The sequence below is a fragment of the Stegostoma tigrinum genome, chromosome 14 (genome assembly GCF_030684315.1).
Source record: "Stegostoma tigrinum isolate sSteTig4 chromosome 14, sSteTig4.hap1, whole genome shotgun sequence".
In the NCBI taxonomy this organism is placed as follows: domain Eukaryota; kingdom Metazoa; phylum Chordata; class Chondrichthyes; order Orectolobiformes; family Stegostomatidae; genus Stegostoma; species Stegostoma tigrinum.
This window is the reverse complement of record NC_081367.1, coordinates 73,819,075-73,846,545: the sequence shown is the minus strand read 5'-3', so window position 1 is coordinate 73,846,545 and position 27,471 is coordinate 73,819,075. Positions and strand designations below refer to the sequence as shown.

Sequence of the window (27,471 nt, the reverse complement as noted above, 5' to 3'; positions counted from 1 at the left end):
CACCTCTCAACCTTCTTCTCTCTAATAGTCCAGAATAGTCCCAACTGCCTCAATCTGAATTAGCACTGAAGCTTCTCATTGCTGGAACCCATTTTTGTACATTGCTTCTGAGCTCTCACCAAAGCATTCACATCTTTTGCTATAATCTGGCATCCACAGCTGTACACAATACTCAAGCTGAGGTCAAAATTGTGATCAGAGATAATGGGAACTGCAGATGCTAGAGAATCCAAGACAACAAAGTGTGGAACGGGATGAACACAGCTGGCCAAGCAGCATCTCAGGAGCACAAAAGCTGACGTTTTGGGCCTAGACCCTTCATCAGAGGGTCTAGGCCCGAAACGTCAGCTTTTGTGCTCCTGAGATGCTGCTTGGCCTGCTGTGTTCATCCAGCTCCACACTTTGTTATCAAGCTGAGGTCTAACCAGTATCTGGTACAAGTTCAACATCACCTCCTCCCTGTTCTTGTACTCTGTGTTTCTATCAATAAAAGGTGAGGGCACTGTATGCATGATTAACTGCTCTCCTGTCTTTCAATATTCTATCAAAATGTTTCACCTCACAGTGAAACTCAAGTCATATGTTGGATCTGTAATATGAGAGAGTGGGTGGGTGCCTGTGGAATCCGCACTGACCACACCTATGGCTAGCACCAGCTGCTCAAGGAGCCTCGGCTCAGAGATGAACAGCTAGAGTCCAAACTGCAAACGGGACGGGTGGGAGTGGGAGGGGTAGTTACGTCATCATTCCGCTTCAGGAGACAGACACACCCTGGGATTAGTTATATCAAATATGGTCCAAGCTGACATGGGAAGGTGTGACTGCGAGTTGAGGCAGCTTTTGGGATCCACAATTTATCCACGCAGAAGTCACAGCCTTTGCTCTTGACCAATAGGTACAGGGTTACTGCACCAACTGCAGATGAGGACAAGCACCGTGGGAACATGAACGAAGTGACCAAAACACAGTGATCTGGGGTGGGGGCTAAGAAGAGAAATGAATGAGCAACAGGGGTAACATAGTTAGGAGAACAGAAAACTTCTCTACTGCAAAGACAGAATCCTGTAGACTATTTTGCCCGCCAGATGCCAAACTTCAGGAGAAATCCTCTTTTAGGTTGGAAAGTAACTTGAAGTGGGAGCGGAAGGATCTGGTTATCATGGCCCATGTAAGTACTAATGATATTGGTAGGAGTAGGAAAAAGGTTCTGCTGAGGGATTGCAAGCAGCTTGGCTTCAATTTAAGTACAGAACCATGCAAGTAATAATCTCAGGATTACTGCCTGAACAACACAGAAGTTAACTGAGGGTAAATGAGATCGGAGAGGTAAATGCATGTATTAAAGATTGGAGTTAGAAAACTGGGCTCCAGTCCATGGGACATTGGCACCAGTACAGAGCAGAGAGAGAGAGCTGTTCTATTGTGATGGGACAAAAGTCTTCGACAAACAAATGGGACTGAAGGCAGGGAAGGTGATGGTTGCAGCTCGGTCTCTACCTCTTCGACTCCGAACTGAAGTTCCTTGAGCAGCTAATGCTTGCTCCAGATGTGGTCAGTATATACTCAGCCCACCAGCTCCCACATATTACAGATGCAGCACATCAGCCGTACAGCTATCTCTATCTCTATCCTGTTAAATTAATTTGGATATTAAATATTTTAGAAGTGAGTTTCCTAATTAGACCCTTCAACGTTCATGACGCGTCAGATTTAACCTACTTGACCAATCGAACGAGAGACAGAAATACCCAGCATTCATCTTCCCTCTTTGCTGGGCTATCACACTCTGGTGCTGACAGGAAGAAAAAAGATGAAGGGATTGTGTGCCAGCAGTTTTTACCTCCCACCACTGGCCTTCTCTCTCAGGTCCACTAGTCCCGGTCTGCTTCCCAGTGATACTGAACTACTAGACTCCTCCCCATGGGGTGAGGTGAGACTCACGAGGTGAGCTCCTTTATGTAAACTAACCCTAGAATGCTTTCAACACTGCCAATGTTTAACTTCTCCAATAACAAGACTCAGATAACCCTGAATTTCCTTCATCTGAACACAGATAGGGTGAACAGCCAGATGTTTTCCACAGGGTAGGAGAGTCCAAAACTAGAGGGGCATAGGTTTAAGGTGTGAGGAGAAAGATTTAAAAGGGACCTAAGGGGCAACTTTTCCAGGCAGAGGGTGGTGCGTGTATGGAATGAGTTGCCAGAGGAAGTGGTGGGGGCTGGTACAGTTACAGCATTTAAAAGGCATCTGGACAAGTACATGATTAGGAAGGGTTGAGAGAAATTGTGGGCCAAATGCTGGCAGATGGGATTAGATTTATTTAGGATATCTGGTCAGGATGGACGGATTGGACTGAAGGGTCTGTTCTTGTGCTTTACAGCTCTATAACTCTATTTGGAAAACCAAAGTCATCTGTCTGGCATCCACCAAGGATGCTTTCTCACTCCACGGTCTCATCCCACCCTAACTGTGTAACCTTGTCCTACCTTAAACCCTCTCCTGTACCATCCAGTCCTCTGACGGTCTATCCCACCAAGCATCTTTTCCCTCAGCTTCACTGGTAGTGACAGAGTTTGCAGTTATTGAAGTCCCATTCCTTGGAACTCGAGCTCAGCAAAATTCTCATCTCAACCGTGGCACTGATATGGAGACCAGTATTATAAACAGGAAAACTATTCAAATTTCAGCCGGCCTTTTTGCAGTCATGAGAAAAAAAAAAATCAATGATGAAGATAAATAATTCAAGACAACTTAAACTGAATAATTTTAAAAAGAAAATTATTGAAGTCAAGATAACAAGGTTCCTCAGAAATCCATTTCTGAAGAAGGGTCAAGGCCCAAAACGTCAGCCTTCCTGCTCCTCTGATGCTTGGCCTGTTGTGTCCATCCAGCTCCACACCTTGTTATCTCGGATTCTCCAGCATCTGCAGTTCCTATTATCCCAGAAATTATTGCAGTTGTTGTTTTCTCTTTCCAGGTTAAGGAAATATTGTTTATAGTGTTTAGTTTTCCCACAACATACTTCATATTCAAAGTTCCTACTTGTTTCTCTTTCTTGCCTATTCACGCTGTCAATTCTGTGGGAGCAACAACATATTAAAAACAAATGTCCTAAGCAGCTAAACAGAAGTTTTAAACATCAGGTCTTTTCGTCAAAAGTAATGAATGACCTTACTGTATCAGGGATATTGCCAGGTAAACTTTGAAAACATATTAAAACAGGGCAAGTAGCGAAATGTGGCGACCCGGAGGAGAATAGTGCACTTTGATGAGATAACATGCCTGCCTACAACGTTTTAAAGTTTTAAAAAGAAGATCCATAGGATTAGAAAAGAGTGTATCCATGAGAAGTTAGCAGCATAAAAAACTGCACTTTGTTCTGTACGGATCCTTATTTAACTACACAAAACTCCTTTATTTGTCAACTACAGCTTTTGTGTTTAGTTCAAATAGTTCTGGCTCACTGTTTTGAGCTGTGAATTGCTAGGTTCGATCAATGTGCTCTATGATCCATTTTCATGAGCCAACTTGTTTATATTCAGTCATTTAAGGATAGAATTGAGCACAGGATTGATAAAATATCACTTCCTCCTTGATCCATATCAAGAACTGAACATGTGCTCAAAGTCATTATGACAATTCGGCCCATTTAGTCCTCTGTAAACCAATGGAGTCCATCCCATTCCACTGCAATCTCACCTGTGTTGTCCCGCAAACTTGTTTCCTTTAAATGTCCATCCAAATTGCTTTCGAAGACCTTCGTTATCTCTTTTACCCCCATCAGGAAGTTCCGGGTCATTGCTATTCAATCAGTGGAAAAAAAAAACTGCTCCTCACAATGCCTCGCATTTCTTCTTGCCCAAACATTTTGTGTCTGCGGTCCCGAGTTCTTGCACCAACAGCTCATAGGAGCGGTTTTCCTCTATCTATCTGATCAAAGCCTGTCATAATCTCAGGGGACAGGAGACAAATGCACCATCAAGTAGTCCATGTTTGGTACATTGGAAATTGGCACATGTGTATGAAACACAACAGCTTACTGCAAAATTAGAGGCTGCTCGAGTTGTTTTACCGAGATAAAATGCTCATCGAAAAAACAGTACTATGGTAATCTAAATTTCCAAGTCACTGAAATGCATTATCCTCTGTGCTCTCTTCCCAAGCCTTCCTTTCTGCCAAACAGATGCAGGTCATTATCATGTGGAGGTGCCGGTGTTGGGCTGGGGTGCCGAAAGTCAGAAGTCACATGATACTAAGTTATGGTGCAGCAGGTTTATTTGACATCACAAAATTTCAGAGTGCTGCCCCTTCGTCAGGTCTGACATATTCCGATGAAGGGGCAGTGCTCCGAAAGCTTTTGATTTCAAATAAACCTGTTGGACTATAACCTGGCGTCGTGTGACTTCTGACCAGGTCATCACGAGCAGCAAACCTGCGCTTTGCTTAGCCAAGACCCCTTCCTTAGATTCTGAATCGGGCCATGCTTTATTATTGTTGTGCCAGTCTTCAGTTCTTTTCTGAATCTTTAAAGAGTACTGCAGAAGTCTTGAACATATTAATATCTTACACGCATTCATCACTTGCTTATAGATAATGCAAATTAGTTATGAATCAACTGAAGGGTGAAAGTGTATCATACTCACCATTTGGGGTGCAACATTCACGTTTGCTAGGCCTAAGGTTTTAGGTAAGATCTTGGTTTGAGAAACAATGTTGGAAACTGATGCTGCAACCATGGATATGCTATCTGGAAACAAATGACCAAACCAAAAATGTATTAGTCATCACTAATGACTCTAATAGATTCTTGAGAAAATCTATTTAAGATTCACACCAAATCCCTCTTCTTCTATAAAACAAGCTTTGCTGTACTATATCCATGGTAGGAGTGTATCACATGCTAGAATAATACCACAAAATGCTGGGTGCTCTACAGGCTTCTGGCTTTCATTTCTGACTGTTTCATACTGCAAGACATTGTTCTGCTTTTCTCATCAAAGAAACCAAATGCACGCCGAATTAATTGCTTTACATGAGAATTCAAAGTGGAGTTAAAAGTCAGACTAAATATTAGGAGGGAAAGGATTGATGCCAATTCAACTATGAAGACTTTTACAAGCAAAATATTCCTTACAAAGAATTGAAAACAGGTCCACAGTTTCTTTACAGGAAACTAAGATACCCTCTCTCGTTTGATCCCGTAGGCAACAATTTATCTTTTTCGCTGAGCAATTAAAGTACAAGGTAACGGCCAGCCACTATCGAAGTGTCAATGCTGTATTTATCAGGACACCATAAAGTGCTTATGTCAATTAGTGACTGATACAAGGAAGTCTAAATTCTATTAAATCAATCTAAGTGGCACATTAGAAGAAAGGCTTAAAAATGCAGATATTTATGGCTTTTACCTTTAAAATTTTATGGAAGCCCAGTGTCTAAGATTCATTTTATGGCTCTCAAAGTTTTGTTTGAAGCACTTACAGAATTTCTTGCAGAGGTCTTTTTAGCAGAAGCTTCAAGAATTCTGTGCCTCTATAAAATCAGAAAGTCCACTCTCAACAGAAGTGTGAGAAAGTTGATACTATTTTACATTGTCCAGCCTGATACGGGCAGGTTTGCATGTGTCGTTTAAATGTATAAATATCCCCGAAATCAAAGCTGATGAAACTTAAAGCCAGGTTCAGCTACCAGCACACAAAGCTCCTCTACAGACTAAAGTTCATCACTGGGGCTTCTCGAGATCCATCCAAAGAAAGCAAAAGTAAACATATGCACCAGCTCGTAAGAAGTGATATCTGTACACATTTTCGAACAAATGCCAATAAAGTATATAGACTTTAACCTATCCAAAAACTGCTGTTATGCTGTCAGTCAGCTGAAGGGCCTGTACTTAAATTAATCTCGCCAAGGTATATCAAAGTTCGAACTCCACTCTAATTACACAGTTATCAAGTAGTTAAATGCAGAATTAATATGACATTGACAAATCAATTCACGAAGAGAGTACTATATCAATTAAAATAAAAGCACCATACACCCCAGCACTTTCTGTTTTGCTTAACCATAGCTATTAATCAGTTGTAAACTCAGTGCTTAAACTTGCATGGTGTTGACTATGATTGAGATTAATGAACAACCATCAGTTCTGTACTGTTTACTAACTTCCGTAATCATTGGTAAGGAAGGTTTAATTCGTTCAGATCTGGTGAAAACCCTATTAGGATGCTGGTACTCTTGCATGGTATTGGTTGCTGTAAGGTCATTTGGCTAGTCAAACTCAGTTATTATTAACTCCAAAGCAAAAAATGAATGAGCAAAGTGTTAAGGGGAATGGTTAGCCTGGTGTCCTTGATGAATAATCATGGCAGGGCATTGGAATCATTACAAAAGCCTTTCTTGGCATAATGTGATTTTATGTGAAAATTCCAGCGTTTGTAGTTTTATCTGTTACTTTCACTGGTGTGCACCATTTTAAGAAGTTTGTGCTTTAATTTCTCCCTCGGTTTGAGTTACATTATTGCTGCACACTGCCCCATGACTGCAAAAGGAGACACAGATGACCGAGTTGAAAGTCTCTGGTATGATGACAAATTCACCCCCCAGCTGATCAATGAACTTCAAATTTACTGAATAGATCACCTCAAACCCAGAAAGAAGAATCACTGAGTTAGTCGAAACATTTGAGAAAAAAGATCAGCAAGATGGGGACAGTTACTCAAATACAAAAACACTTGAAATGGAACAAATGAACTAGAAGCATTAATTCAACTCTCACGTAATAATTATCACTGAACCCTGTATCTAAATCTGGCAGGACTGGATGCCAAACATTAGGCTCCAGTTAGGGACCATTAAACCTATAAACAGTAATCTGAATACCCAGAAATTTCACCAGTAGAAATGACACCATACAATTTCAAAGTGTGGAGCTGGAGGAACACAGCAGGCCGGGCAGCATCAGAGGAGCAGGGAAGCTGGCATTTTCGGTTGGGACCCTTCTTCAGAAATCTTTGTTGACTCTGACTCCAGCATCTGCAGTTCTAGCTATCTTAGTGATTTATAACCATTTGAATTCACATGCTTTTTTTAAACAAAACACAAACTTTACTGTATATGGAATAAATTAATCAAAGCAAATATATGCCATTAATATTATTTATTTCCACATCCAAAGAAATGTTTCACATTACAACATGTTGAAGGTATTTACTTTTGTAAGGATTGCCCAAAGGTACATCTCTTAAGCTACTGTAATGCTCCTCAGTCCCATCCATTCTCAGAGGTCAACTTTCATTTACTCATTCTTGACAATGGACACCTTAGTCTATCGTTCTGGTTACTACCGAAAACCTTCTGCTACGATATTCTGAGATGAGGATGAGGGGACCACTGTCGATTTTTTTCCACAAGGCTCAAACTAGGCATTCTTCCAACTGCTTTCCCCTCACAGAAGCCAAACTGAGATCATTGACCTGCATGCCATGTGGCAGAGGATGAAGTTAGCTTTTTCTCTGCTTTCAATGCAGGCCTAACTATCAGTAACCTACTGAGCTATCTCCTCACAATGACATACAGCACACTACAAAACAAGCTGCCAGTGCATTCTCACCAAACACCCAGATAAATTGAAACCAGAGAATCTTCCGACATCCCACCCATCTCCATGACAAAATGCTATGTGCTGGGATGTTCACAAACAAACTTTCAGGTTAATTATGTTTCATAAACAATGGTTTCTTTGATCTGATGAACTAAATGGCTTTTCAATGAATGCTTCTGAACTGATTTAGCTCTAATTCACAAAACAAAAGATCTGTTTGGGCTCTCAGTTCTGAGGAAGGGTCACCAGACTGAAACATTAACTTGGATTTCTCTTCAAACATGCTGCATGATCTGTTCCTGTAGATTTTTTCACATGGTCATTCGTGGATGGAACAAAAAGAAAACCACACAATACATTAAAGAACCAATAAATTGATGATGTTTTACCTCCACGAGCTGAAACTGATGACAATGTAAGTAGTTTCACAGGCTATGACGTACCGTTTGTGTGTGACCCTTACAAAAGTAAATACATTTAAGATACTGCAATATAAAAGAGAATTCTTGAAAGAAGTGAGAATTGATACTCAGAGCAGAGCGTGTGTTAGTATAGCTGCTGCTTCTGATGGAAGCACAGTGTGCCACAATTCATTGTTCAAGGCAAAGTTCAGTGAAGCAAAATAGGCACCAAGATGCCAAGTTTCATTTTTGGTCAATGATATGTTAACTCAGTTCAGCCTGGATGAAAAAACACTAAAGTTGATTGCAGCTCTCACTCTCTCTTGTTCACTGTTTAGTAAAATCTACCCCTCTGTTCTAATGTGTAGGTACATGAGCTTTGTTGGCTGAGGGTTAAACCTAGCTGTGATTCCCTCCTATGGTTGAAAAGAACCGTACCTGCAACCAAATCACAAACTTTAATGGGTAAAATAGCCCCTACTGGGACTCTGCAACAACACAAGCAACATATGGTTAACGTAACTTGACAGAATCTTGTCAAACCAAAATAACACTGTCTAGGGTGACAATGTACCCCTGCCCCTGTGGTGCCTATCTGTCACCAGAAGCCCTCCCCGTGCCAGTGGACTCTGCATGCTTCCTCACAATGGACACCCATGGTTGCAACCACAGGAGAGGGGTAGAATATCAGGTACCATGGCCCCCTCCATGGCTCGCTGCCTGGACGGATTAATGGCCAAAAGAGCGAAAGAACTGCAAATGCGGGAAATCAGAAACAAGAACAAAAACAGACACGACGGGCAAAACTCAGCAGGTCTGGCAGCATCTGTGGATAGAAACAGTTCACATTTTGGGTCCAGAGACCCATCGTCAGGACTGACAGCAGCTAGGAAAAGATTATTTATACGGAAGATGGGGAGGGGGGAGGTGGGAGAGTAAATGACAGCTGGAGTTAGAGGCCAAAGAAAGAGAAAACCAGCTGGTTAAGGGGGGAATGAAGAGCTGCTAATGGGGACTGTTAGTGGCTGGCAATGGGTTGTGTATAGCAGCAGCTCATGTGATGACAAGGCCTGCTGTGTGGGGATTAGGGTAGGGACATACCCTCAGCTCTAAATTTGTTAAACTTGATATCAAGTCCAGAAGGCCATAGAGGCCTGGATGAATGAACGCTTTGGTCAGGCCCAGAAGGCCATAGAGGCCTGGCTGAATGAACGCTTTGGTCAGGCCCAGAAAGCGGCCCATAAGGAGGCCCTCTGCCCCTTCAGCCTGTGATGACACATGAATAGTGACCATTTGCATGAATGCAAGCAAGATAGGTGTTTTTTTTTCCTCTCTCAGGTTAACTGCAAGTTTCTCCCAAAGCAACTCAAATTTGATAGCTTTTCAGCTTGATTCACAAGTTATGACAGCCTAGTGGTATTATCACTGGACTGTGAATCCAGAGACCTGGATAATGTTCTGGGGACCTGGGTTCGAATTCCACCATGGCAGAGGGTTGAATTTGAATTCAATTCAATAAATATCTGTAATTAAGGATCTAATGATGACCGTGCATCCATTGTTAATTGTTGGAAAAACCCATCTGATTCACTAATGTCCATTGGGGAAGGTAACTGCCATCCTTACCTGGTCTGGCCTACATGTGACTCCAGACCCACAGCAATGTGGCTGACTCTTAACAGCCCTCTGGGCAATTAGGGATGGATAATAAATGCCGCCTAGCCAGTGACACCCTCATCCTGTGAATAAATAAAAACTTCTACCTGTTGCACATGTACAATTTTGCTCACTGTAATGAATCAAATATACAGCTAAACTTAAAGTAACAATCATATTTCAGTGAGGCACATCACCACACTTTCAATAGCCAGTTGGTGAATTTATGTAAATGAAAATCCTGAAAAGTGCTCATATTCCTGTTCAATAAAAGGACATGATGTCTTGTAAATGACCAAGGGCGTGCACACAGAACGCTTGCCATCATTTTACAGATAACAATTACAAAAATGTTTTCGCAGGCAAGAAAGAATCTGTGCAATAAAACATGTGACAGCCATTACTGCTTTTCTTTGTAAGGAGAAGGCAGGAACTTTAAAACCAGTCCCAGGAGATGTCAAAACAGCTGCCCTTTTTCCAAATTTATGAGTTAATAGGCTGGGACTTAGAGGAGCCCAAATTCTCACCTGTAAATTACAGTACAGGTATCATATCATACTATAGAAAATTTAAAAGAAACAAAGAATCGTAAACATTTATGCCACATTACCTCACTTCAAGGATCAATAAGATAAGCAATTAGTTAATATTTTTGAACATGTCATTCAAGACAAGTTAAACAAACCCCTAACAGTGCCCCTTTCATTCATATTCAATATTTGAAGCAAATAGTGCCATAAATTGAAATTGAAATGAAATTCCAGAAAAATTGCTGAAATGCCTCTGGCATTATCCATCAGTATGTTAACAATGAAGCTTCTGCAGTTGGAATAGTTTTAGCCACTATTGCAGCCACTTGAATGGTCCTTGGAATTAAACGTATACAACATCTTGGTGATCTCTTGCTGCTACCCGGCACAGTGCACTTTATTTCACACTTTAGATTAATGCAAATAATTAGCTTTCATCAAGGACACTTGTAGCCACTGAAGAGATGATCCTTATTTGTATGGAAGGGTAGGGGAACAAAAGAAAAATCTGCTCACATTTTCCGGTATTTAGCAAACCAATCTCTGGAAACTTCCCACCATCATTAAGGAGGAAATGGGAGAATTAATGTAATCAGTGAACAGCAACCTAAGTTCACACTGTAACTGGGCTCTGAAAGGGAAGTGAATTTTAATCCAAGTGACCCCTTTTCCTTCCCTTTCATATCGACTTCAAAGCTCAGTTCATCCTGAAATAGATTTCCTAAAATCTTTTTGTAAAAAATAAAGCCTTCGGCAGATGGTGATGCGGACATGCTGATCCAGTGACATAAGTTAGTTCTGATGCACTCAATGTGCCAGCATCAAAGGGTGCACCAGGTCTTTTCACCACAGCCCAGGTGTGGTTACCCTCTGGTGCCTGGACCATATGCTTACAGTTTGTTTGCACTGCCTTCTTTATTTCTTCATCATATGGTCATTTTGGTTGCATTCGATTGACTAATAGTATTACCATATGGCCTTAAAAATCTTTTTCTTTCTTGCTACATGCAAACACGCTTGTGTTCAGCTCAAATTTGTCATTGACTTCAGGTGACGAGGTTACATGGATGGTGCTTTCTCGATCATTGGTAACAGTTGGTTTAGAGTGACAGTCTGAAAACCATCTCCAATACAAAACTGTAGAAATTCAGAAGTCACACGACACCAAGTTATAGTACAACAGGTTTGTGCAAAATCGCAAGCTTTTGGAGGCTGCTCCGTCATCAGGTGAAGCGATCACTTCACCCGACGAAGGAGCAGCACTTTGAGAGCTCGTGATTTCAAATAAACCTGTTGCACCACAGAAAAAAAACCCCAAAAGAACTGCGGACGCTGTAAATCAGGGACAAAAACAAATTTGCTGGGAAAGCTCAGCAGGTCTGGCAGCTCAGAGCCGACGGTGGCTGGAAATACGCCAGTTTATAGGGTTCATACAAACTAACGTTTTCCCAGCCGCCATCAGTTCTGAGAAAGGATCACCAGACCCAAAATGTTAATCTGTTTTTCCCTTCACAGATGTTGCCAGACCCGCTGAGCTTTTCCAGCAAATTTGTTCTTGTTCCTGCTGGACTATAACCCATATGACTTCTGACTTTGTCCAGTCCAGTCCAACAGCAGCAATATCCACATCAAAATGGGAGAAGAAACACATCAGTTGGCTCCTGGAGCCTGCCGAGACTAACTAAGATCATGGCGGATATAGATAATAAAATGTGAGGCTGGATGAACACAGCAGGCCAAGCAGCATCTCAGGAGCACAAAAGCTGACGTTTCAGGCCTAGACCCTTCATCAGAGAGGGGGATGGGGAGAGGGAACTGGAATAAATAGGGAGAGAGGGGGAGGTGGACCGAAGATGGAGATGTGCTCCTGAGATGCTGCTTGGTCTGCTGTGTTCATCCAGCCTCACATTTTATTATCTTGGAATTCTCCAGCATCTGCAGTTCCCATTATCTCATGGCAGATATATCTGAGTTTCAAATTTCACATTCCCATCTACACCCTGATAACTCTGGAATCCCCACCTAGCAAAGATCCACCCATGCAAATCAACACAAAACACTGCAGATGCTGGAAATCTGAAACAAGCACAGAGAATGCTAGAGAAACTCAGCAAATCTGGCAGCATCTGTGGAGAGAGAAACAGAGATAACATTTTGAGTCCAACATGACACTTCAGAAGTTCAAGATTCTGAAAAACAGTCATATCAGACTCCAGATGTTAACTCAGAATCTATCCAGCTCTGTCTTAAAAAAAAAATTCAATGACCCCACCTTCATAGAGCAGTACAGCACAGTACAGGCTCTTTGGCCCACGGTGTTGTGCCGACCTATTATCGTACTCTAAGATCAAATTAACCTGCATACCCCTACATTTTACTATCTTCCATGTGCCTATCCAAGAGTTACTTAGTGACCCGAATGTATCTGACTCCACTTCCACTGCCAGCAGCGCATTCCACACGCCCACCACTCTCTCTGTGTGAAGAACCTACCTCTGACATCCACCCTATATGTTCCTACAATCACCTTCTAATTATGTCCCCTCATAATACTCATTTCTGCCCTGGGAAAAAGTCTCTAGCTATCCACTCTATCTAGGCTTCTCATCATCGTGTACACCTCTATCTAGTCAGCTCTCATCCTTCTTTGATCCAATGAAAAAAGCCCTGGCTCCCTCAACCTTTCCTCTTAAGACCTGCCCTCCAGTCCAGGCAGCATTCTGGTGAATCTCCTCTGCACCCTCTCTAAAGCTTCCACATCTTTCCTTTAATGACGTGACCAGAGCTGAACACAATATTCCAACTGTGGTCTAACCAGGGTTTTCTCGAGCTGCAGCATAACCTTGCAACTCTTAAACTCAATTCCCCTGCCGTTGAAAGCCAACACACCATACACTTTCCTTACAACCCTATCAACTTGGGTAGTAACTCTGAGGAATCTACGGACATTGACCCAAAGATTCCTCTGTTCGTCCACACTGCCAAGATCCTGCCATTAAGCCTGTATTCTGCATTCAAATTCGACCTTCCAAAATGAATCACTTCACACTTTGTTGGGTTGAATTCCATCTGCCACTTCTTTGCCCAGCTCTGCATCCTGTCAGTGTCCCGTTGCAACCTATAACAGCCCTCCACACTGTCCACAACTCCTTCATGTCATCAGCAAACCTATGAACCCATCCTTCCACTTCCTCATCCAAGTCATTTATAAAGATCACAAACAGCAGAGATCCCAGGACAGATCCCTGCGGATCACCGGTGGTCACCGAGCTCCAGGCTGAATACTTTCCGTCTACTACCACCTTCTGTCTTCTATTGGGCAGCTAGTTTTGTACACAGATAGCCAAATTTCCCTGAATCCCATGCCTCTGTTGCATAAATCTAGTAAAAGGAAAAAGAAAGTCTCATCTATATTCAGGAAGGGCAACGCTGGATTTTAAAACAATGCCAGAGGGCCCAGTGTTGGGGATTTGTTAATATTATGATGTTTGTAGCTTACACCTGTTGTAGGATCAAAGAATTTGATCCATTCAGGAAATGAATAAGTCTGAACTGAGAAGCAACAAACACAAAGATTAGCCTGACAAAAACTTTACCCTTGCTGTGTGGAAGGTCTTTGACATTGACACAACACAAGATCATGCTCAACACTATCCATCTGCAACCTCAAGGTGTTGTTACAGTACGAGATATTCCGCAGCACGCCTAACAGATTAGAATCTGTTCCCGTGCAACGTGGGCGGGTACCTGAACATAATGAACAAGTCAAGCTGTTTTCGCTTTTTGGTCTATCAGAGATTGAACTAAAAATCCTGCAAGAAACAGCAGTGTGGCGCTGGAGGAACACAGCAGGCCAGGCAGCATCAGAGGAGCAGGAAAGTTGACGTTTTGGGTGAGACCCTTCTTCAGAGATGGGGGAGGGGGAAGGGAGCTGAGAAATAAATAGAAGGAGGAGGGGTAGGGCTGGGGAAGGTAGGTGGGACGGTGACAGGGGAGTACAGATAGGGAGTGGTGGAGATTGGTCAGTGAGGTGGGAGAGGCAGATAGGTGGGAGAGAAGAGGGACAGGTTATGATTCTCCCATGCAGGACCTTATCATAAGCCTTGCTCAAGTCCAAGTAAGCTACTTCAAAAGCATCACCCTTTTCTACACAATAAAAACCGAAAGAACCGTGGATGCTGTGGAATCAGGAACAAAAACAAAAGTTGCTGGAACAGCTCAGCAGACCTGGCAGCATCTGTGAAGGAAAAAACAGAGTTAACATTTCGGGTCTAGGGACCCTGATGGTTGGAGATTCCCTTCCCTTAGCATTTGATTTCAACCAAGATCAGGATAAGGGGAAATCCATGCTAGATTTTCGTAAACAGCTTTACGTATGGTGTGATCAGAGAGAATTTGAATTGCAGATGCTGGAGAATCCAAGATAATAAAATGTGAGGCTGGATGAACACAGCAGGCCCAGCAGCATCTCAGGAGCACAAAAGCTGACGTTTCGGGCCTAGGCCCTTCATCAGAAAAGGGGGATGGGGAGAGGGTTCTAAAATAAATAGAGAGAGAGGGGGAGTGGACCGAAGATGAATAGAGGAGAAGATAGGTAGAGAGGACAGTATGGGTGGGGAGGTGGGGAGGGGATAGGTCAGTCCTCAGCTTTTGTGCTCCTAAGATGCTGCTTGGCCTGCTGTGTTCATCCAGCCCCACACTTTGTTATTTTACTTATGGTGTGAGTTTGCCTAACTGCAGGCAAGGAACTGTGTTTGAGGCAGGAAATGCCATGTCTAGTTCGAAGGCCACCAATCCAAGGATTGCATGGACTTACAGGTGTCTGGAGATCAAAGGCAGGTCACAAAGCCCACTGCTGGGGCCAAATGAAGTTGGCTTTCTGAAGCTGCCTCAATCATTCGCGAAATGATTGGGATGGGATTGATGTGGTTATGAACTTACTGCAGCTCTCCAACCAGCTCAGTCAGAGCTTAAAGAGGAAATTCCTAAAGACACAATAGTGGGTGAAGAGATTAGGAAAAACAACAGGGCTAGAGCCGGAGGAATAGCATTCTGGAGTTATTTTTATAGGAATGGGGGAAATTGTAGACACTGAGATAAGAAAACTCTTTGAAGAGCTGTAAAAACAAAGCTGATCTTTTTAAATTGATGGAACTTGAGGAACTGGAGTCCTCAAGTCACTACTGTGCCTCACAAATACAAAGAGGTGACTGTCTTTATTTGTTAATGGGATGTGGGTGTCACTGACTGACCCAGCATTTATTGCCACTGTCTAGTTGCCCCTTGAACTGAGTACAGCTCAGTGACTGGTAATTCTGCAGTTAAGTATTTCCCCTCTCTTCCAAAGCCTGCCCACGATAGAAAGCTTCACTTGTCTGGAAGGGTGCAGTTCCATATAATGCTCAAGAAGCACAGTATTATCCAGAACAGAACAGCCTGCTTGACTGGCACCACATCGACCACTTCAAACAATTCATCCCTGAACCACACTAGGCCGTCATGTGTCAAACTATCTGCAAGGTGCAGTGCAGCGCAATACCAATTCAATTATTCATCACCAGCATTTTCCAAACTCATGATCTCTGCAGTGAAAAAGTGCAAGGGCAGCAAAACACATGGTACAGTCCTCACTTGCAAGTTCACCCCTAGGTATTGGTTTAAGATGAACCACAGCAGTGAAATGTGCATAATGCAGCAAGTGATTAGAATGTGGAATGTACAGCACAAGAGAGACCGACTTAATCATGGCTTTCAACAGGGAACCAGATAAGCAATGTTTACAGCAATAGGAAAAGGGTAGAGCTGTGGGACTAGCTGGTTTCCTCGTCTCTCCACCCTACCCCCATCCCTCCACAACACCAGCACCACCGAAGATTACAGAGGAAGTATCTCTTCACTGCACAGACCACACAAGCTCAGTTCAGCTCACCACCCATTCTCAATGGTAAATAAAAGGTAGGCTGCTAGCCTTGCAGGTCATTGGCACGACACACCATTAACCAGTAAATAAAAGTCACAACAAGCCTTGGTGAGGATAGCAGCCTGCTCAATCATCCTTTAAAACAGTTGAGTCTGAAGGTAAGTAAGTCAGGAATGTGTTTTTGAACAGCTGGGATGAGACAGACCCCATTGTGAATCCTTCGAGGGCTCCACAAGTAACGATACACGGTCTGAAGAAAACGCCATTGTTGGAAGATACTGTGACTGCAATTGTTGCTGCTGGTGGAACTAAGCAACAGCATTCCTCTGGGTACAAATTTGGAAGCTAAGGTGTGTGAAGAAGAAGGTGATGTTAATAATGGGACACCAGAGAGGAACAAAGAACAATAGCATTTGACATTGTCTAGCCAGATCTGCTGATGGATGGCCAAACAGTTTGCACACCAGGTACATTCAAGCCCTGCAGCACTTGGATTCTGAAGAAGCAAAGATGGAGCCCATTCCAAGGGGAGGGCAAGGATTGAAGATAGTAAATATTTCATTCAGACAAAGGCCATCTAAGGAAAAGGTTCAGTGGATAGGGAGCGATACATATTATCAAGTAAATTGGAAGTTAAAGGCTAAGTAGTTGGAGGTCTGAAATGAGGTGGAGGGATGTGATTAAAGGTGTTTTTGTGTATCATTTGAAACTGTGGTTCATAGCAGTGCTCAAAACACATGGAGCAGTAGGAATAGTCCCCACAAAACCCATGAAAATTCACTCGCTGGGATGACCAGTTGGAGAAAAGTTGTCGCCAGAAGTCGAATGGACGGATTTGGTGAAGAGAGATTGGTCCTCTGTTATGTTTGCTGCTGATAAACCCATTAGTACACCTATCAGCAGCAAACATGGGAACCGCCAGCCTGTAATTACAGGAACAGTGAGCAGTTTGATAATTGAGACACTGGGCGACTTTCTCCTGTGGTCTGGGAGACAGCTGATTCAAACCTGTTAACGTAAGATTCCTCCCCTAACTGGGAGCTGACCTGGAAAATTTGAAGTCACTAAGTTAATGAATCACTTGCAAATTAATGTGAAATCTCCAGCTAAAGGCTGGATAGGTTTTGGAGCTGCCATGTGGTGAAAAATATAGTGGATACTATTGCTGCGAACACTCTGTCAATTGTTCATTTAAATGTGAGATTGACATTAAATAAAAGCTAGTAACTGCCTGGTTAAAGTATACCTGCTTTATGCTTGTGTATTGCATGCACTACAACCTCAGTAATGGTGTGATTAGATGAGTTTTTTTGTGTGTAAAGTGCATATCATTGTGCATGTACGTTGAAAGAAAAAACTGCTGCTAACTTTTGCCGCTTTGTACCAGTTTAAAAACTGTGGTATCTAGGACGTTAATGCTTTCCTTGTGTATTGTAGTTTTGATAACTTTTGAGGGTATTGAATGTTTCTAATTCTGATTCTGTGAGTCTCCACATAACTCATAAATTGAACACAAATACTGAAGGCATATGACTGTAACACTTCAACCAAGAGGTCTTGGTCCAAATCTTACCTGCTCCAGACATGTGTAACAACATCACTGAACAGGTCGATTAGAAATCACAAGTTACAGTCAGTATGAATGAAAACGATCTCAGAGGATCTCTTGGGGTGGGGGTTTTGGAGGGGGAGATTTAACGCCCTGGTTAAATGAGCACATAAGACAACAACTTCATGGCAGTGCCATGGAAATGATCACCGAAGAGACGCTGGGTCTATAAGACAAAGCAGTGTATAAAAGTACAAATGTAGCTGCTGACTTGTAAAATTGTTATCAGTTATTGAGGCACTTCTGTTCCCTCTCAAGAGTCACATTTAGAGCTTTCTCTAGAAGCAAACGAAGGCTCCTATTATCTGGGACTTTTGCAGGTTTTCAGATATCCTACACATTGGTATCTCGGCCTGTGTAGAAAGTTGCTGTTTCTTGCAGAGATACCAAGACTGGACAAGGTAAGAGTCCATGGATTCCAAGGAAATGTAGCAAATCAGATTCATGAAGCAGACAGAGATTGATGATTGAGGGAAGGTTTTCCTGACTGGAAGTCTGAGTCCAGTCAGGACTCACAGGGATCAGTGTAAGAGGCCCTTGCTGTCTGAGGTTTAGAAAAATGATTCAGGCTTGAATGTAGGAAGAATGATCAGTAAGTGGGCAGATGATACAAAGGTTGGTGGATAGTAAATAGGACAATACCCTTGGGTGACAAGAGGATATAGACAGATCAGTCAAATGGGTTGATCAGTACCAATTAAATGGAATTCAGTTCGAATAAAAGCGCTGTGATGCATTTGGGCACGATAAACATAGAACATAGAACATTACAGCATAGTACAGGCCCTTCGGCCCTCCATGTTGTGCCGACCTGTCATACTGATCTCAAGCCCATCTAACCTACACTATTCCATGTACGTCCATATGCTTGTCCAATGACGACTTAAATGTACCTAAAGTTGGCGAATCTACTACCGTTGCAGGCAAAGCGTTCCATTCCCTTACTACTCTCTGAGTAAAGAAACTACCTCTGACATCTGTCCTTTATCTTTCACCCCTCAATTTAAAGCTATGCCCCCTCGTGCTCGCCGTCACCATCCTAGGAAAAAGGCTCTCCCTATCCACCCTATCTAACCCTCTGATTATATTAAATGTTTCAATTAAGTCACCTCTCAACCTTCTTCTCTCTAATGAAAACAGCCTCAAGTCCTTCAGCCTTTCCTCGTAAGACCTTCCCTCCATACCAGGCAACATCCTAGTAAATCTCCTCTGCACCCTTTCCAAAGCTTCCACATCCTTCTTATAATGTGGTGACCGGCAAGGGAATACATGATGAATGGTAGGACCCTAGAAAGCACTAGGAATCAGAGGCACCTTGGTGTGCATGTACACCAGTCCCTTAAAATTCCAGGACAGCTGGGTAAAGTGGTTACAGGCAGATCGTCAACTTGCCTTTACTTGTTGAGGACAAAGTTTAAAGAGCACGGAGGTGATGCTGGTTGGTTACGCCACAGCCAGAGTACTGTGTGCAGTTCTGGAATCCACATTATAGGGGGGGATGTGACTGCACTGGAGAGGGTACGGGGGTTTACCAAGATGCTGGCTGAGCTGGAGAGTTTCAGAGGTGAAGGGTGATCAGTCAGGCTGGAATAAAGCAGAAATTGCTGGAAATACTCTGCAGGTCAGAAGCATCTGTGGACAGAAATCAGAGATAACGTTTCAGGTCCAGTTACCTTTCTTCAGAACAGACTGGGGTTGCTTTCCTTACAACAGAGATTGAGAGGGGACATGATTGAGTATATAAAATTATGAGTGACCTAGACAGGAAGAAATGTTTCCCTTCGATAGAGGGATCAATGACCAGTGGGCATAGATTGAAGTAGAGCAGAAGGTTTAGTGGTGATGAGAGAAATTTTTTTCCACCAGAGGGCGGAGAGGATTTGGAACTCACTGCTTGTAAAGCTGGTAGAGGCAGCAATCCTCATAACATTGAAGTATTTAGCTGTGTGCTTGCAAAGCAAATGCACACAAGGCGATGGACCAAGTGCTGGGAAATGGGATTGGAAGTTAGGTGGCTGTTTCTGACCGACATAGATGAGCCATACAGCCCTTTTCTGCACTGCAGATCTCAATGACTACAGTCTTTTTCCAATAGTTGCATTGCTGACTACATGTAAAAAATGAGAATGATGACTGAAAGCTTTGATCTACCTGCGGTGCAAATGAAAAAGCAAAATTAATACGTTAAATATGGATGGCAGCTCAAGATCATAACTTCCATCCAGTTTCTAAAACCATAAATCCACAGCCAATCTTACATTCCTCGAATCTAGATTTTCAGCAAGTTATTATCCAAAATCAATAAATAAATCACCTCTTCCTCCTGATTAAAAGTAAAATAACTTGCATAAAATTAGAATTAGCTTTCTATCGTCATTTGCCCTCAATCGAGTGAGTACAGTGGAAAGTTTACAAGCTGCCATTTACGGTGCCATCTTAACTACAAATGAACACAGGCACAGAATCTCAGTACAAAGCAGGAAAATACAACACTGTAGTCCTTCTTACTAAAGCGTTAAAACAAAACAAAGAAACATGGTTAATTGTTCAACATCACAGGCCATGCTGGGCTCGCACTCTTCACAAGGCTTGACCATGTCCTCACCACCGCCTCGGGAATGCCTGTTCCCCCTCTCTCGCCGCCCTCCCCCCCCAGCCCACCCTTGGGGCTGCCTGTTCCCCCTCACCTTGGGGCTGCCTGTTCCTGCTCTCACCGCCTCGGGGCTGCCTGCTCCCCCTCTCACCGCCTCGGGGCTGCCTGCTCCCCCTCTCTCGCACCACCACCCCCCCCCCCCCCCCCCCCCGGGGCTGCCTGTTCCTCCTCTCTTGCACGCGCACCTCCCCCCCCGGGGCTGCCTGTTCCTCCTCTCTTGCACGCGCACCCGCCCCCCGGGGGGCTACCTGTTGCCCCACTCTCGCCGCTTTGGGGCTGCCTGTTCGTGCTCTCACTGCAGACTCCTGGGGCTGCCTGCTCCCTGTCACATAACATTCAGGGATGTGTAGGCTAGGTGGGTTGGCCATGGGAAATGCAGGGTTACGGGGAATAGGTTGCAGGGAGGGGTGAGTCTTCAGAGGGGCAGTGTGGACATGTTGGACTGAATGGCCTGACGCCACAATCTGGAGATTCGATGACATTGTCCTATAAATATGCAGTAATCCGCCATGGCACAGACAACATCATGATTAAAATATCTACATCTGAATGAAGGTACTCGGCCTGGGTGTAACAGTCATGTGGACAAGTATATACCAAAAGGAGGGTGTCAGTGTTATGGAATGGGGCACTCAACATCTCTCTGAATTTAATGCCTACATCAAACCCTCTTCAACCCATCACAGCACCAATCACGTTGAACACCAGTAAGATACCACTTCTGCTTTTGCACAGCAATCTCTCGCATCAGAAGTGAAGTCACAGTGCCTGTGCTGGACCTGGAAACAGCCTTGCACTCATCCTCATGCCACCGCTCTTTCGCCATACCAATTCAATGCTCACTGCAAAAGTCATCTGTTCACTTCCCTGAGCGAGATCTCGCACGGCCGTTCCTCGTATTTCTGCCTCTGTAGCATTTCCAACACCGGATCCAATCAATTAAACCTCGACCTTCTGGCTTTTAAGAACATAGAACAGTACAGCGCAGTACAGGCCCTTCACCCATGATGTTGTGCCAATGTATTATCCTCCTAAGATCAATCTACTCTGCATACCCTACATTTTACTATCCTCCATGTGCCTGTCCAAGAGTTGTTTAGAAGTCTCTAATGTATCTGACTCCACTACCACTGCGTGCAGCACATTCCACACGCCCACCACTCTCTGTGTGAAGAACCTACCTCTGACATCTCCCCTATACCTTCCTCCAATCACCTTAAAATTATGAACACAAACAAAGCTGCTGGAAAAGCCCAGCAAGTCTGGCAATGTCAGACCTAGCGAAGGAGCAGTGCTCTGCCAAGGCAAATAGCTCCTTGCACTTCATTCCATTTTGGCTTCTAATTCCGTACTCAACTGAATATTTCTTCAGCATTATATTTTCCAATAACATCAACTCCAGTCTATCTAATGTTTTCTCATGGCTAAACTTCTCCAGTTCTGGCAAAAGCCTCATAAATTTCCTTTGTACCCTCTTCTGTGATAACATTCTTTCTGGTATACGCAAACCAGAACTGTATACTGTATTGCAGATTAAATTTATGTTTTTATGTGCCGTTAAAGTGTAGTTTCTCTACTCTTTTATTTTATGCCTCAGCTCATAAGGTATCCCACATACCTCTGCCATAACCCACTTCACCACTCAACCTGCAAACCTCAGCGATTTCTGGTCCCTCCCTTCCTTTGACCTCCTCAGCTCACTGTGTTATTCCCTTGCCTTGTTGCTCCTTCTCAAATTATATTACCTTTTCTAGATTGAATTCCATTTGCCATTGTACTGCTGACTGACCAGTTCACTAATATTTTCATGAAAATTTCATCTTTCTTTTTCACTAGCAACCACACCATCAACTTTAGTATCATCTGGAAACTTCTTAATTATGATCTTTAGGTTTAAAGCTAAAAACAAATGATATACACCACAACAGCAGAGGTCCTAATACTAAGCCAAGCAGAATCTCAAGGAAGAGATAATGGGAACTGCAGATGCTGGAGATTCCAAGATAATAAAATGTGAGGCTGGATGAACACAGCAGGCCAAGCAGCATCTCAGGAGCACAAAAGCTGACGTTTCGGGCCTAGACCCTTCATCAAAGAGCTCTCTGATGAAGGGTCTAGGCCCGAAACGTCAGCTTTTGTGCTCCTGAGATGCTGCTTGGCCTGCTGTGTTCATCCAGCCTCACATTTTATTATCTTAGAATCTCAAGGAAAACAGCTTTCTGATTATGAAAACTCATCAATCTTTATTATGTTAACTACAAAGCCACAGATTTTTGTTGTGCACTCTGGATACCACGAACTTTCTTGGGCAACAACACGCACGTGATTTCTATCTTGTACCCTGATTGCTCTTCCCTAGTTTCACCCAGAAACATCAATAAGCAAACAGTGAGACCCCAAATGGAGGTAAATAATCTCAGCACAGGTCCAGGGATTGAATGCAGAGCTGTTTAGACACAGAGCTTATCCCAGAAAAGGCAGAGAATCACAGAATCCCTGCAGCGTGGAAGCAGTTCATTCGGCCCATTCAGTCCACACCAACCCTTCTAAGAGCATCTCACCTGGACCCCATCCCTTTGAAACGTCAGCTTTCCTGCTCGGTCTGCTGTGTTTGTCCAGCTCCACACCTTGTTAGCCCTATCCCTTGTAACTCTGCTATTCCAAAGGCTAATCCACCGAGCCTGTACCTCCTGAACCCAATGGGCAATTTAGCATGGTCAACCCACCTAACCTGCATATCTTTGGACTGTGGAAGGAAACCGGAGCACCCAGACGAAACCACACACATACGCAAACTCCACACAGACAGTTGCCAAAGGCTGGAATCGAACCTGAGTCCCTGGCACTATAAGGCAGCTGTGCTATCCACTGAGCCACCGCGCTGTCACAGGATTGGGACAGTGCGAGAGCAGTTGCACAGTTTAATCTGCTGACCATATCAAGCATACCATTATTGACAAGTCACCATTGCATTATTCTCCTGAAGCTGGCCTGCAATTGGCACCTCATCTCTGTTCTGCACTACTGGCATTCATCGTTCCAAAATAATCAGTTCAACAAATGAAAATAACAATCTTTTATTTCATTGAAAACAGACGCACCTATACAAGCCAACTCTGTCACATGTCGAAAGACTACACTACAATCACAAAGTACACAGTGCAGTGAGGATTAAAAAGGATGTCATCTAGAATTTGGGTATTTTAATTTTTTTTAAATTAATTGCTGCCTGACCAGCATTTATTGGCCATCCCCAATCGCCCAGAGGGAAGTTAAGAATGAACACATGGTGCTGCAGGCCTGGAGTCAAATGTAGGCCAGAGGAGGTAAAGATGACAGTTTCTTTCTCCAAAGGACATTACTAAACTGAATGGGATTTTTCCCAGCAATCCACAATGGGTTCATCATCATCATTAGCCTCTTAGTTCCATATTATTTTTTAGTGAATCCAAATTGCACTATCAGCCTTGGCAGGATCTGAACCCAGGTGCCTTGACCATTACCGGAGTCTCAGGATTAATAGCCCAATGATGATACCCTGAAACAAAGAGCATTCAATATTTAAGCAGAAATAGGCACAACATTAAATACAAGAGATTTTGCACCAAGAGCAGCAGAAACTTATTCACGCAGAGTTGAGGCAGTGGTATCCATTTTCAGGGCTAGTGGCTGATGCAAAAATCAATGCCCATCTTTAAGACTCAACTGAATAAGCATACGGAAGAAGTTGTTGAAGCGATATGGAGAAAGGGCAGGTAAATGCACTTAGAAAGGAGCCGGGAGGTCAATGTTGGCAGGGATAGGTTTATCTGTTGAAACTTGTACAAGTTTTATGGCCCAGATCTTTCTGTTGATAGTGGAGCAAGTGTGCCTGCCAATGACTGCAATTAAAAGTGCTCCCACTTACCATTTTATGCAGGAACCTTTGCACTTTCTGGTTGTGGTGTCAGAAGCAGAGTCAAAGAGCAAAGAATAAAGAAAATTACAGGACAGGAACAGGCCCTTCGGCCCTCCAAGCCTGCGCCGATCAAGATCCTCTGTCTAAACCTGTCACCTATTTTCTAAAGGTCTGCATCCCTTTCCTTCCTGCCCAACCATGCACCTGTCCAGATACATTTTAAAAGACACTATCGTGTCTGCGTCTACCACCTCCGCTGGCAACGCATTCCAGGAGCCCAAGAACAGAGAAGCCATGTCTAGGCTTTTCATCATAAACTGAAGATGAGCAAAAGGACTGCACATTCTCTGAGAGTTGGTGCAGGGTGCTGATGAGCATTGAGGTGGGAGCTAAGTTGTTAACGTTGTTGGGGAGGGGAGACAGAACACTCAATAGCCTCTGTCTTGATGGAAAACTAATCTGTCACCTTTCCAGGTGCGGACAGACTGCTGAATATTTTCATCTTTCATCCTTCCCTCACATTAGTAAATTTAGTTTAGTCTGCAATTCAGATTTAGTTAGCAATTCTTTCCTCTATACATGGGCCAGGTTGAGTTTTTGCAGCCTTCAGATTCTGTTTTTTGTTAACATGCTTATGGCTCATAGACAGTATCCTCGGTCTGCAGCCGACATGTTTTACAAGTCAGTCTCACTTTTATTGGTGGATCTGCCCTTGGTTTTGCACCTACTTAATTTACGAGGCACAATACCACAGATACTTCTGAGGTAGCAGAGTTCTAGCTCCTGCTGAACTAAAGTGGATTTTGGGAAAGGAGTATATTAGAAAAGGCAAGTTATATCATCTTCCATCAGATTCTTGTGAAAATCCAAGCTAGGCAGAGGGTAGAAGGTGGCCAAGAGTGGTCAGCAAGGCAATGATCCAAAGGAAGAGTTCACAGAACATCAGAGGCTTTGTGATTTTGTTGACATAGTCCAAATATTGAATGAATCCGTGTGACCTGTTGCCACCTTTTTAGCATTCCTTACAGCACGAACACTGTGCCATAGTTTGTCTTTTGCTGCTCGTTGGAAAAAAGGTGAAGCATATCTTTTCAGCATTAACAGTAACACAAAAACCGGCCTGAAAATTTGGTTAGTGATGTTTCTTGACAGAGGACATGAGAAGGATGTGTTTTCTCTCCATTTAGTTCAGGATTCTGATGATCATATAACACACAACTAATTGCCACTGTTCCTCCCAAAACGAAAACTTGAAACAGCTTATTTGTTCGGTGATTAAAAATCAACTTCAGAGAAAAAGTAAAATTAAGCCAAGCTGGAGAAAGGGGAAAAGGAACAGAATGACATCATGAGAGGGTAAGATGAAGCTGATGTGGATCATAAACGTGTAGATCAATCATGCTGAGGGCCTGTTGAAAATTCTACGAGAAACACACAGAAATATAAAATGATGCAATGTTGGCTTGCTTAGTTTCCAGGCTTTCAAAGTGGAGAAGATTATCCATGGGCCAGCAGTCGGTTTTAGAGAAACTGAATCATTTTTGGGAGCCACTGCCTAAATGCTTGTGTTCTGTTCATTAGGGATTAGAAGTCAGGGGGAAATTTCTTTTAAAAAAAAGGAAAATAAATTAATAATTTATTATTCTTCCCAACCCACTACGAAAGTCCTGTGTGTGCTTTGCTTTTCATGCTACGTTAAGCAGGCTATTCACCTGCACATTTGAGTTTTGATGACAGGGTTTGATGGTCACCTCAAGGTGACTTATTTCACAAAACTTCCAGACCAATCCAGAGGCAACAGACAATGGGAAGGCGGTGGCCTAGTCGTATTATCGCCAGGCTATTAATCCACAGACCCAGATACTGTTCTGGGGACCCAGATTCGAATCCTGCCATGAAAGATGACGGAATGTGAATTTAGTTATATAAAATAATCTGAAATTAAAAATCTACTGATGACCATTGTTAACTGTTGGGCAAAACCCCAGCTGGTTCACTAATGTCCTGTAGGGAAGGAAATCTGCCATCCTTACCTGGTCTGGCCTACATGTGACTCCAGGCCCACAGCAATGTGGTTTACTCTCAATGGCCAAGCAAGCCATTCAAAGAACAAAGAAACCTACAGCACAGGAACAGGCCCTTCGGCCCTCCAAGCCTGTGCCGATCAAGATCCTCTGTCTAACCTGTCATCTATTTTCTAACGGTCTGTGTCCATTTGCTCCCTGCCCATCCATGTACCTGTCCAAATATATCTTAAAAGACGCTAACGTGTCTGCGTCTACCACCTCCACTGGCACGCGTTCCAGGCACCCACCACCCTCTGTGTAAAGAATTTTCCACGCATATCTCCCTTAAACTTTCCAGCTGTACAAAGTCTCAAAGAAATGAAACCAGATGGATCACCTGGCATTGACCGAGGCACCAGAAAAGACAACAGCAGAAACAGGCCTGTTGACCTTGCAAAGTCCTCTTCACTAACATCTGGGGTGGTTAGTGCCAAAATTGGGAGAGCTGTCTCACAGAATAGTCAAGCAACAGCCTGACATTGTCTGTAAGGTATGATTCTGTGGGTATGCCTATGTCCCAGACACCACCATCACCATCCCTGGCTATGTCCTGTCTCACCGGCAGGACAGACCCAGCAGAGATGGCGACACAGCGATATACAGTCAGGAGGGAGTTGCTCGAGGGGTCCTCAACATTGACTCTGGACCCCGTAAAGTCTCATGGCTTCAAGTTAAGCAACGGGCAAGGAACCCTCCTGCTGACTACCACATACCATGTTGAACAGCATTTAGAAGCACTGAGTATGGCAAGGGCACAAAATTAATTCTGGGTGGGGGATTTCACTGTCCACCACCAAGAGTGGATCAGCAGCTGTGCTACTGATCAAGCTGGTTGGGTCCTAAAGGACATAGCTGCTCGACTGGGTCTGCGGCAGGTGATGAGGGAACCAACAAGAGGGAACAACATACCTGACCTTACCCTTACCAATTTGCCATATACAGCTGCATCTGTTGATGACAGCATCGGTGAGCGTGCCTACACAAATGAATTTCTGCTTTCACACTGAAAATAACTTCCACCAAGCTGTGTGGCACTATCACCGTGCTACATGGGACAGACTTCGAATTGATCTAGCAACTCAAGACTGGGCATCCATGAGGTGTTGTGAGCCATCAACAGCAGCAGAATTGTACTCCA

General features: G+C 43.4%; 1 protein-coding gene across 7 annotated transcripts in view; it reads right to left on the bottom strand.

The window, feature by feature from the left end:
- LOC125457866 (transcription factor Dp-2-like) overlaps nt 1–27,471 on the bottom strand; it is a 208,649-nt gene that overhangs the window by 81,147 nt on the left and 100,031 nt on the right. For 5 of the 7 annotated variants that reach the window (XM_048542576.2, XM_048542575.2, XM_048542577.2 and 2 more), the window contains one exon: nt 4,644–4,747. The exons of the other annotated variants lie outside the window; for them this stretch is intronic. In XM_048542576.2, the coding sequence (XP_048398533.1) occupies nt 4,644–4,747 (104 nt within the window). The remainder of the gene's footprint in view (nt 1–4,643; nt 4,748–27,471) is intronic. 7 annotated transcript variants of the gene reach the window in all.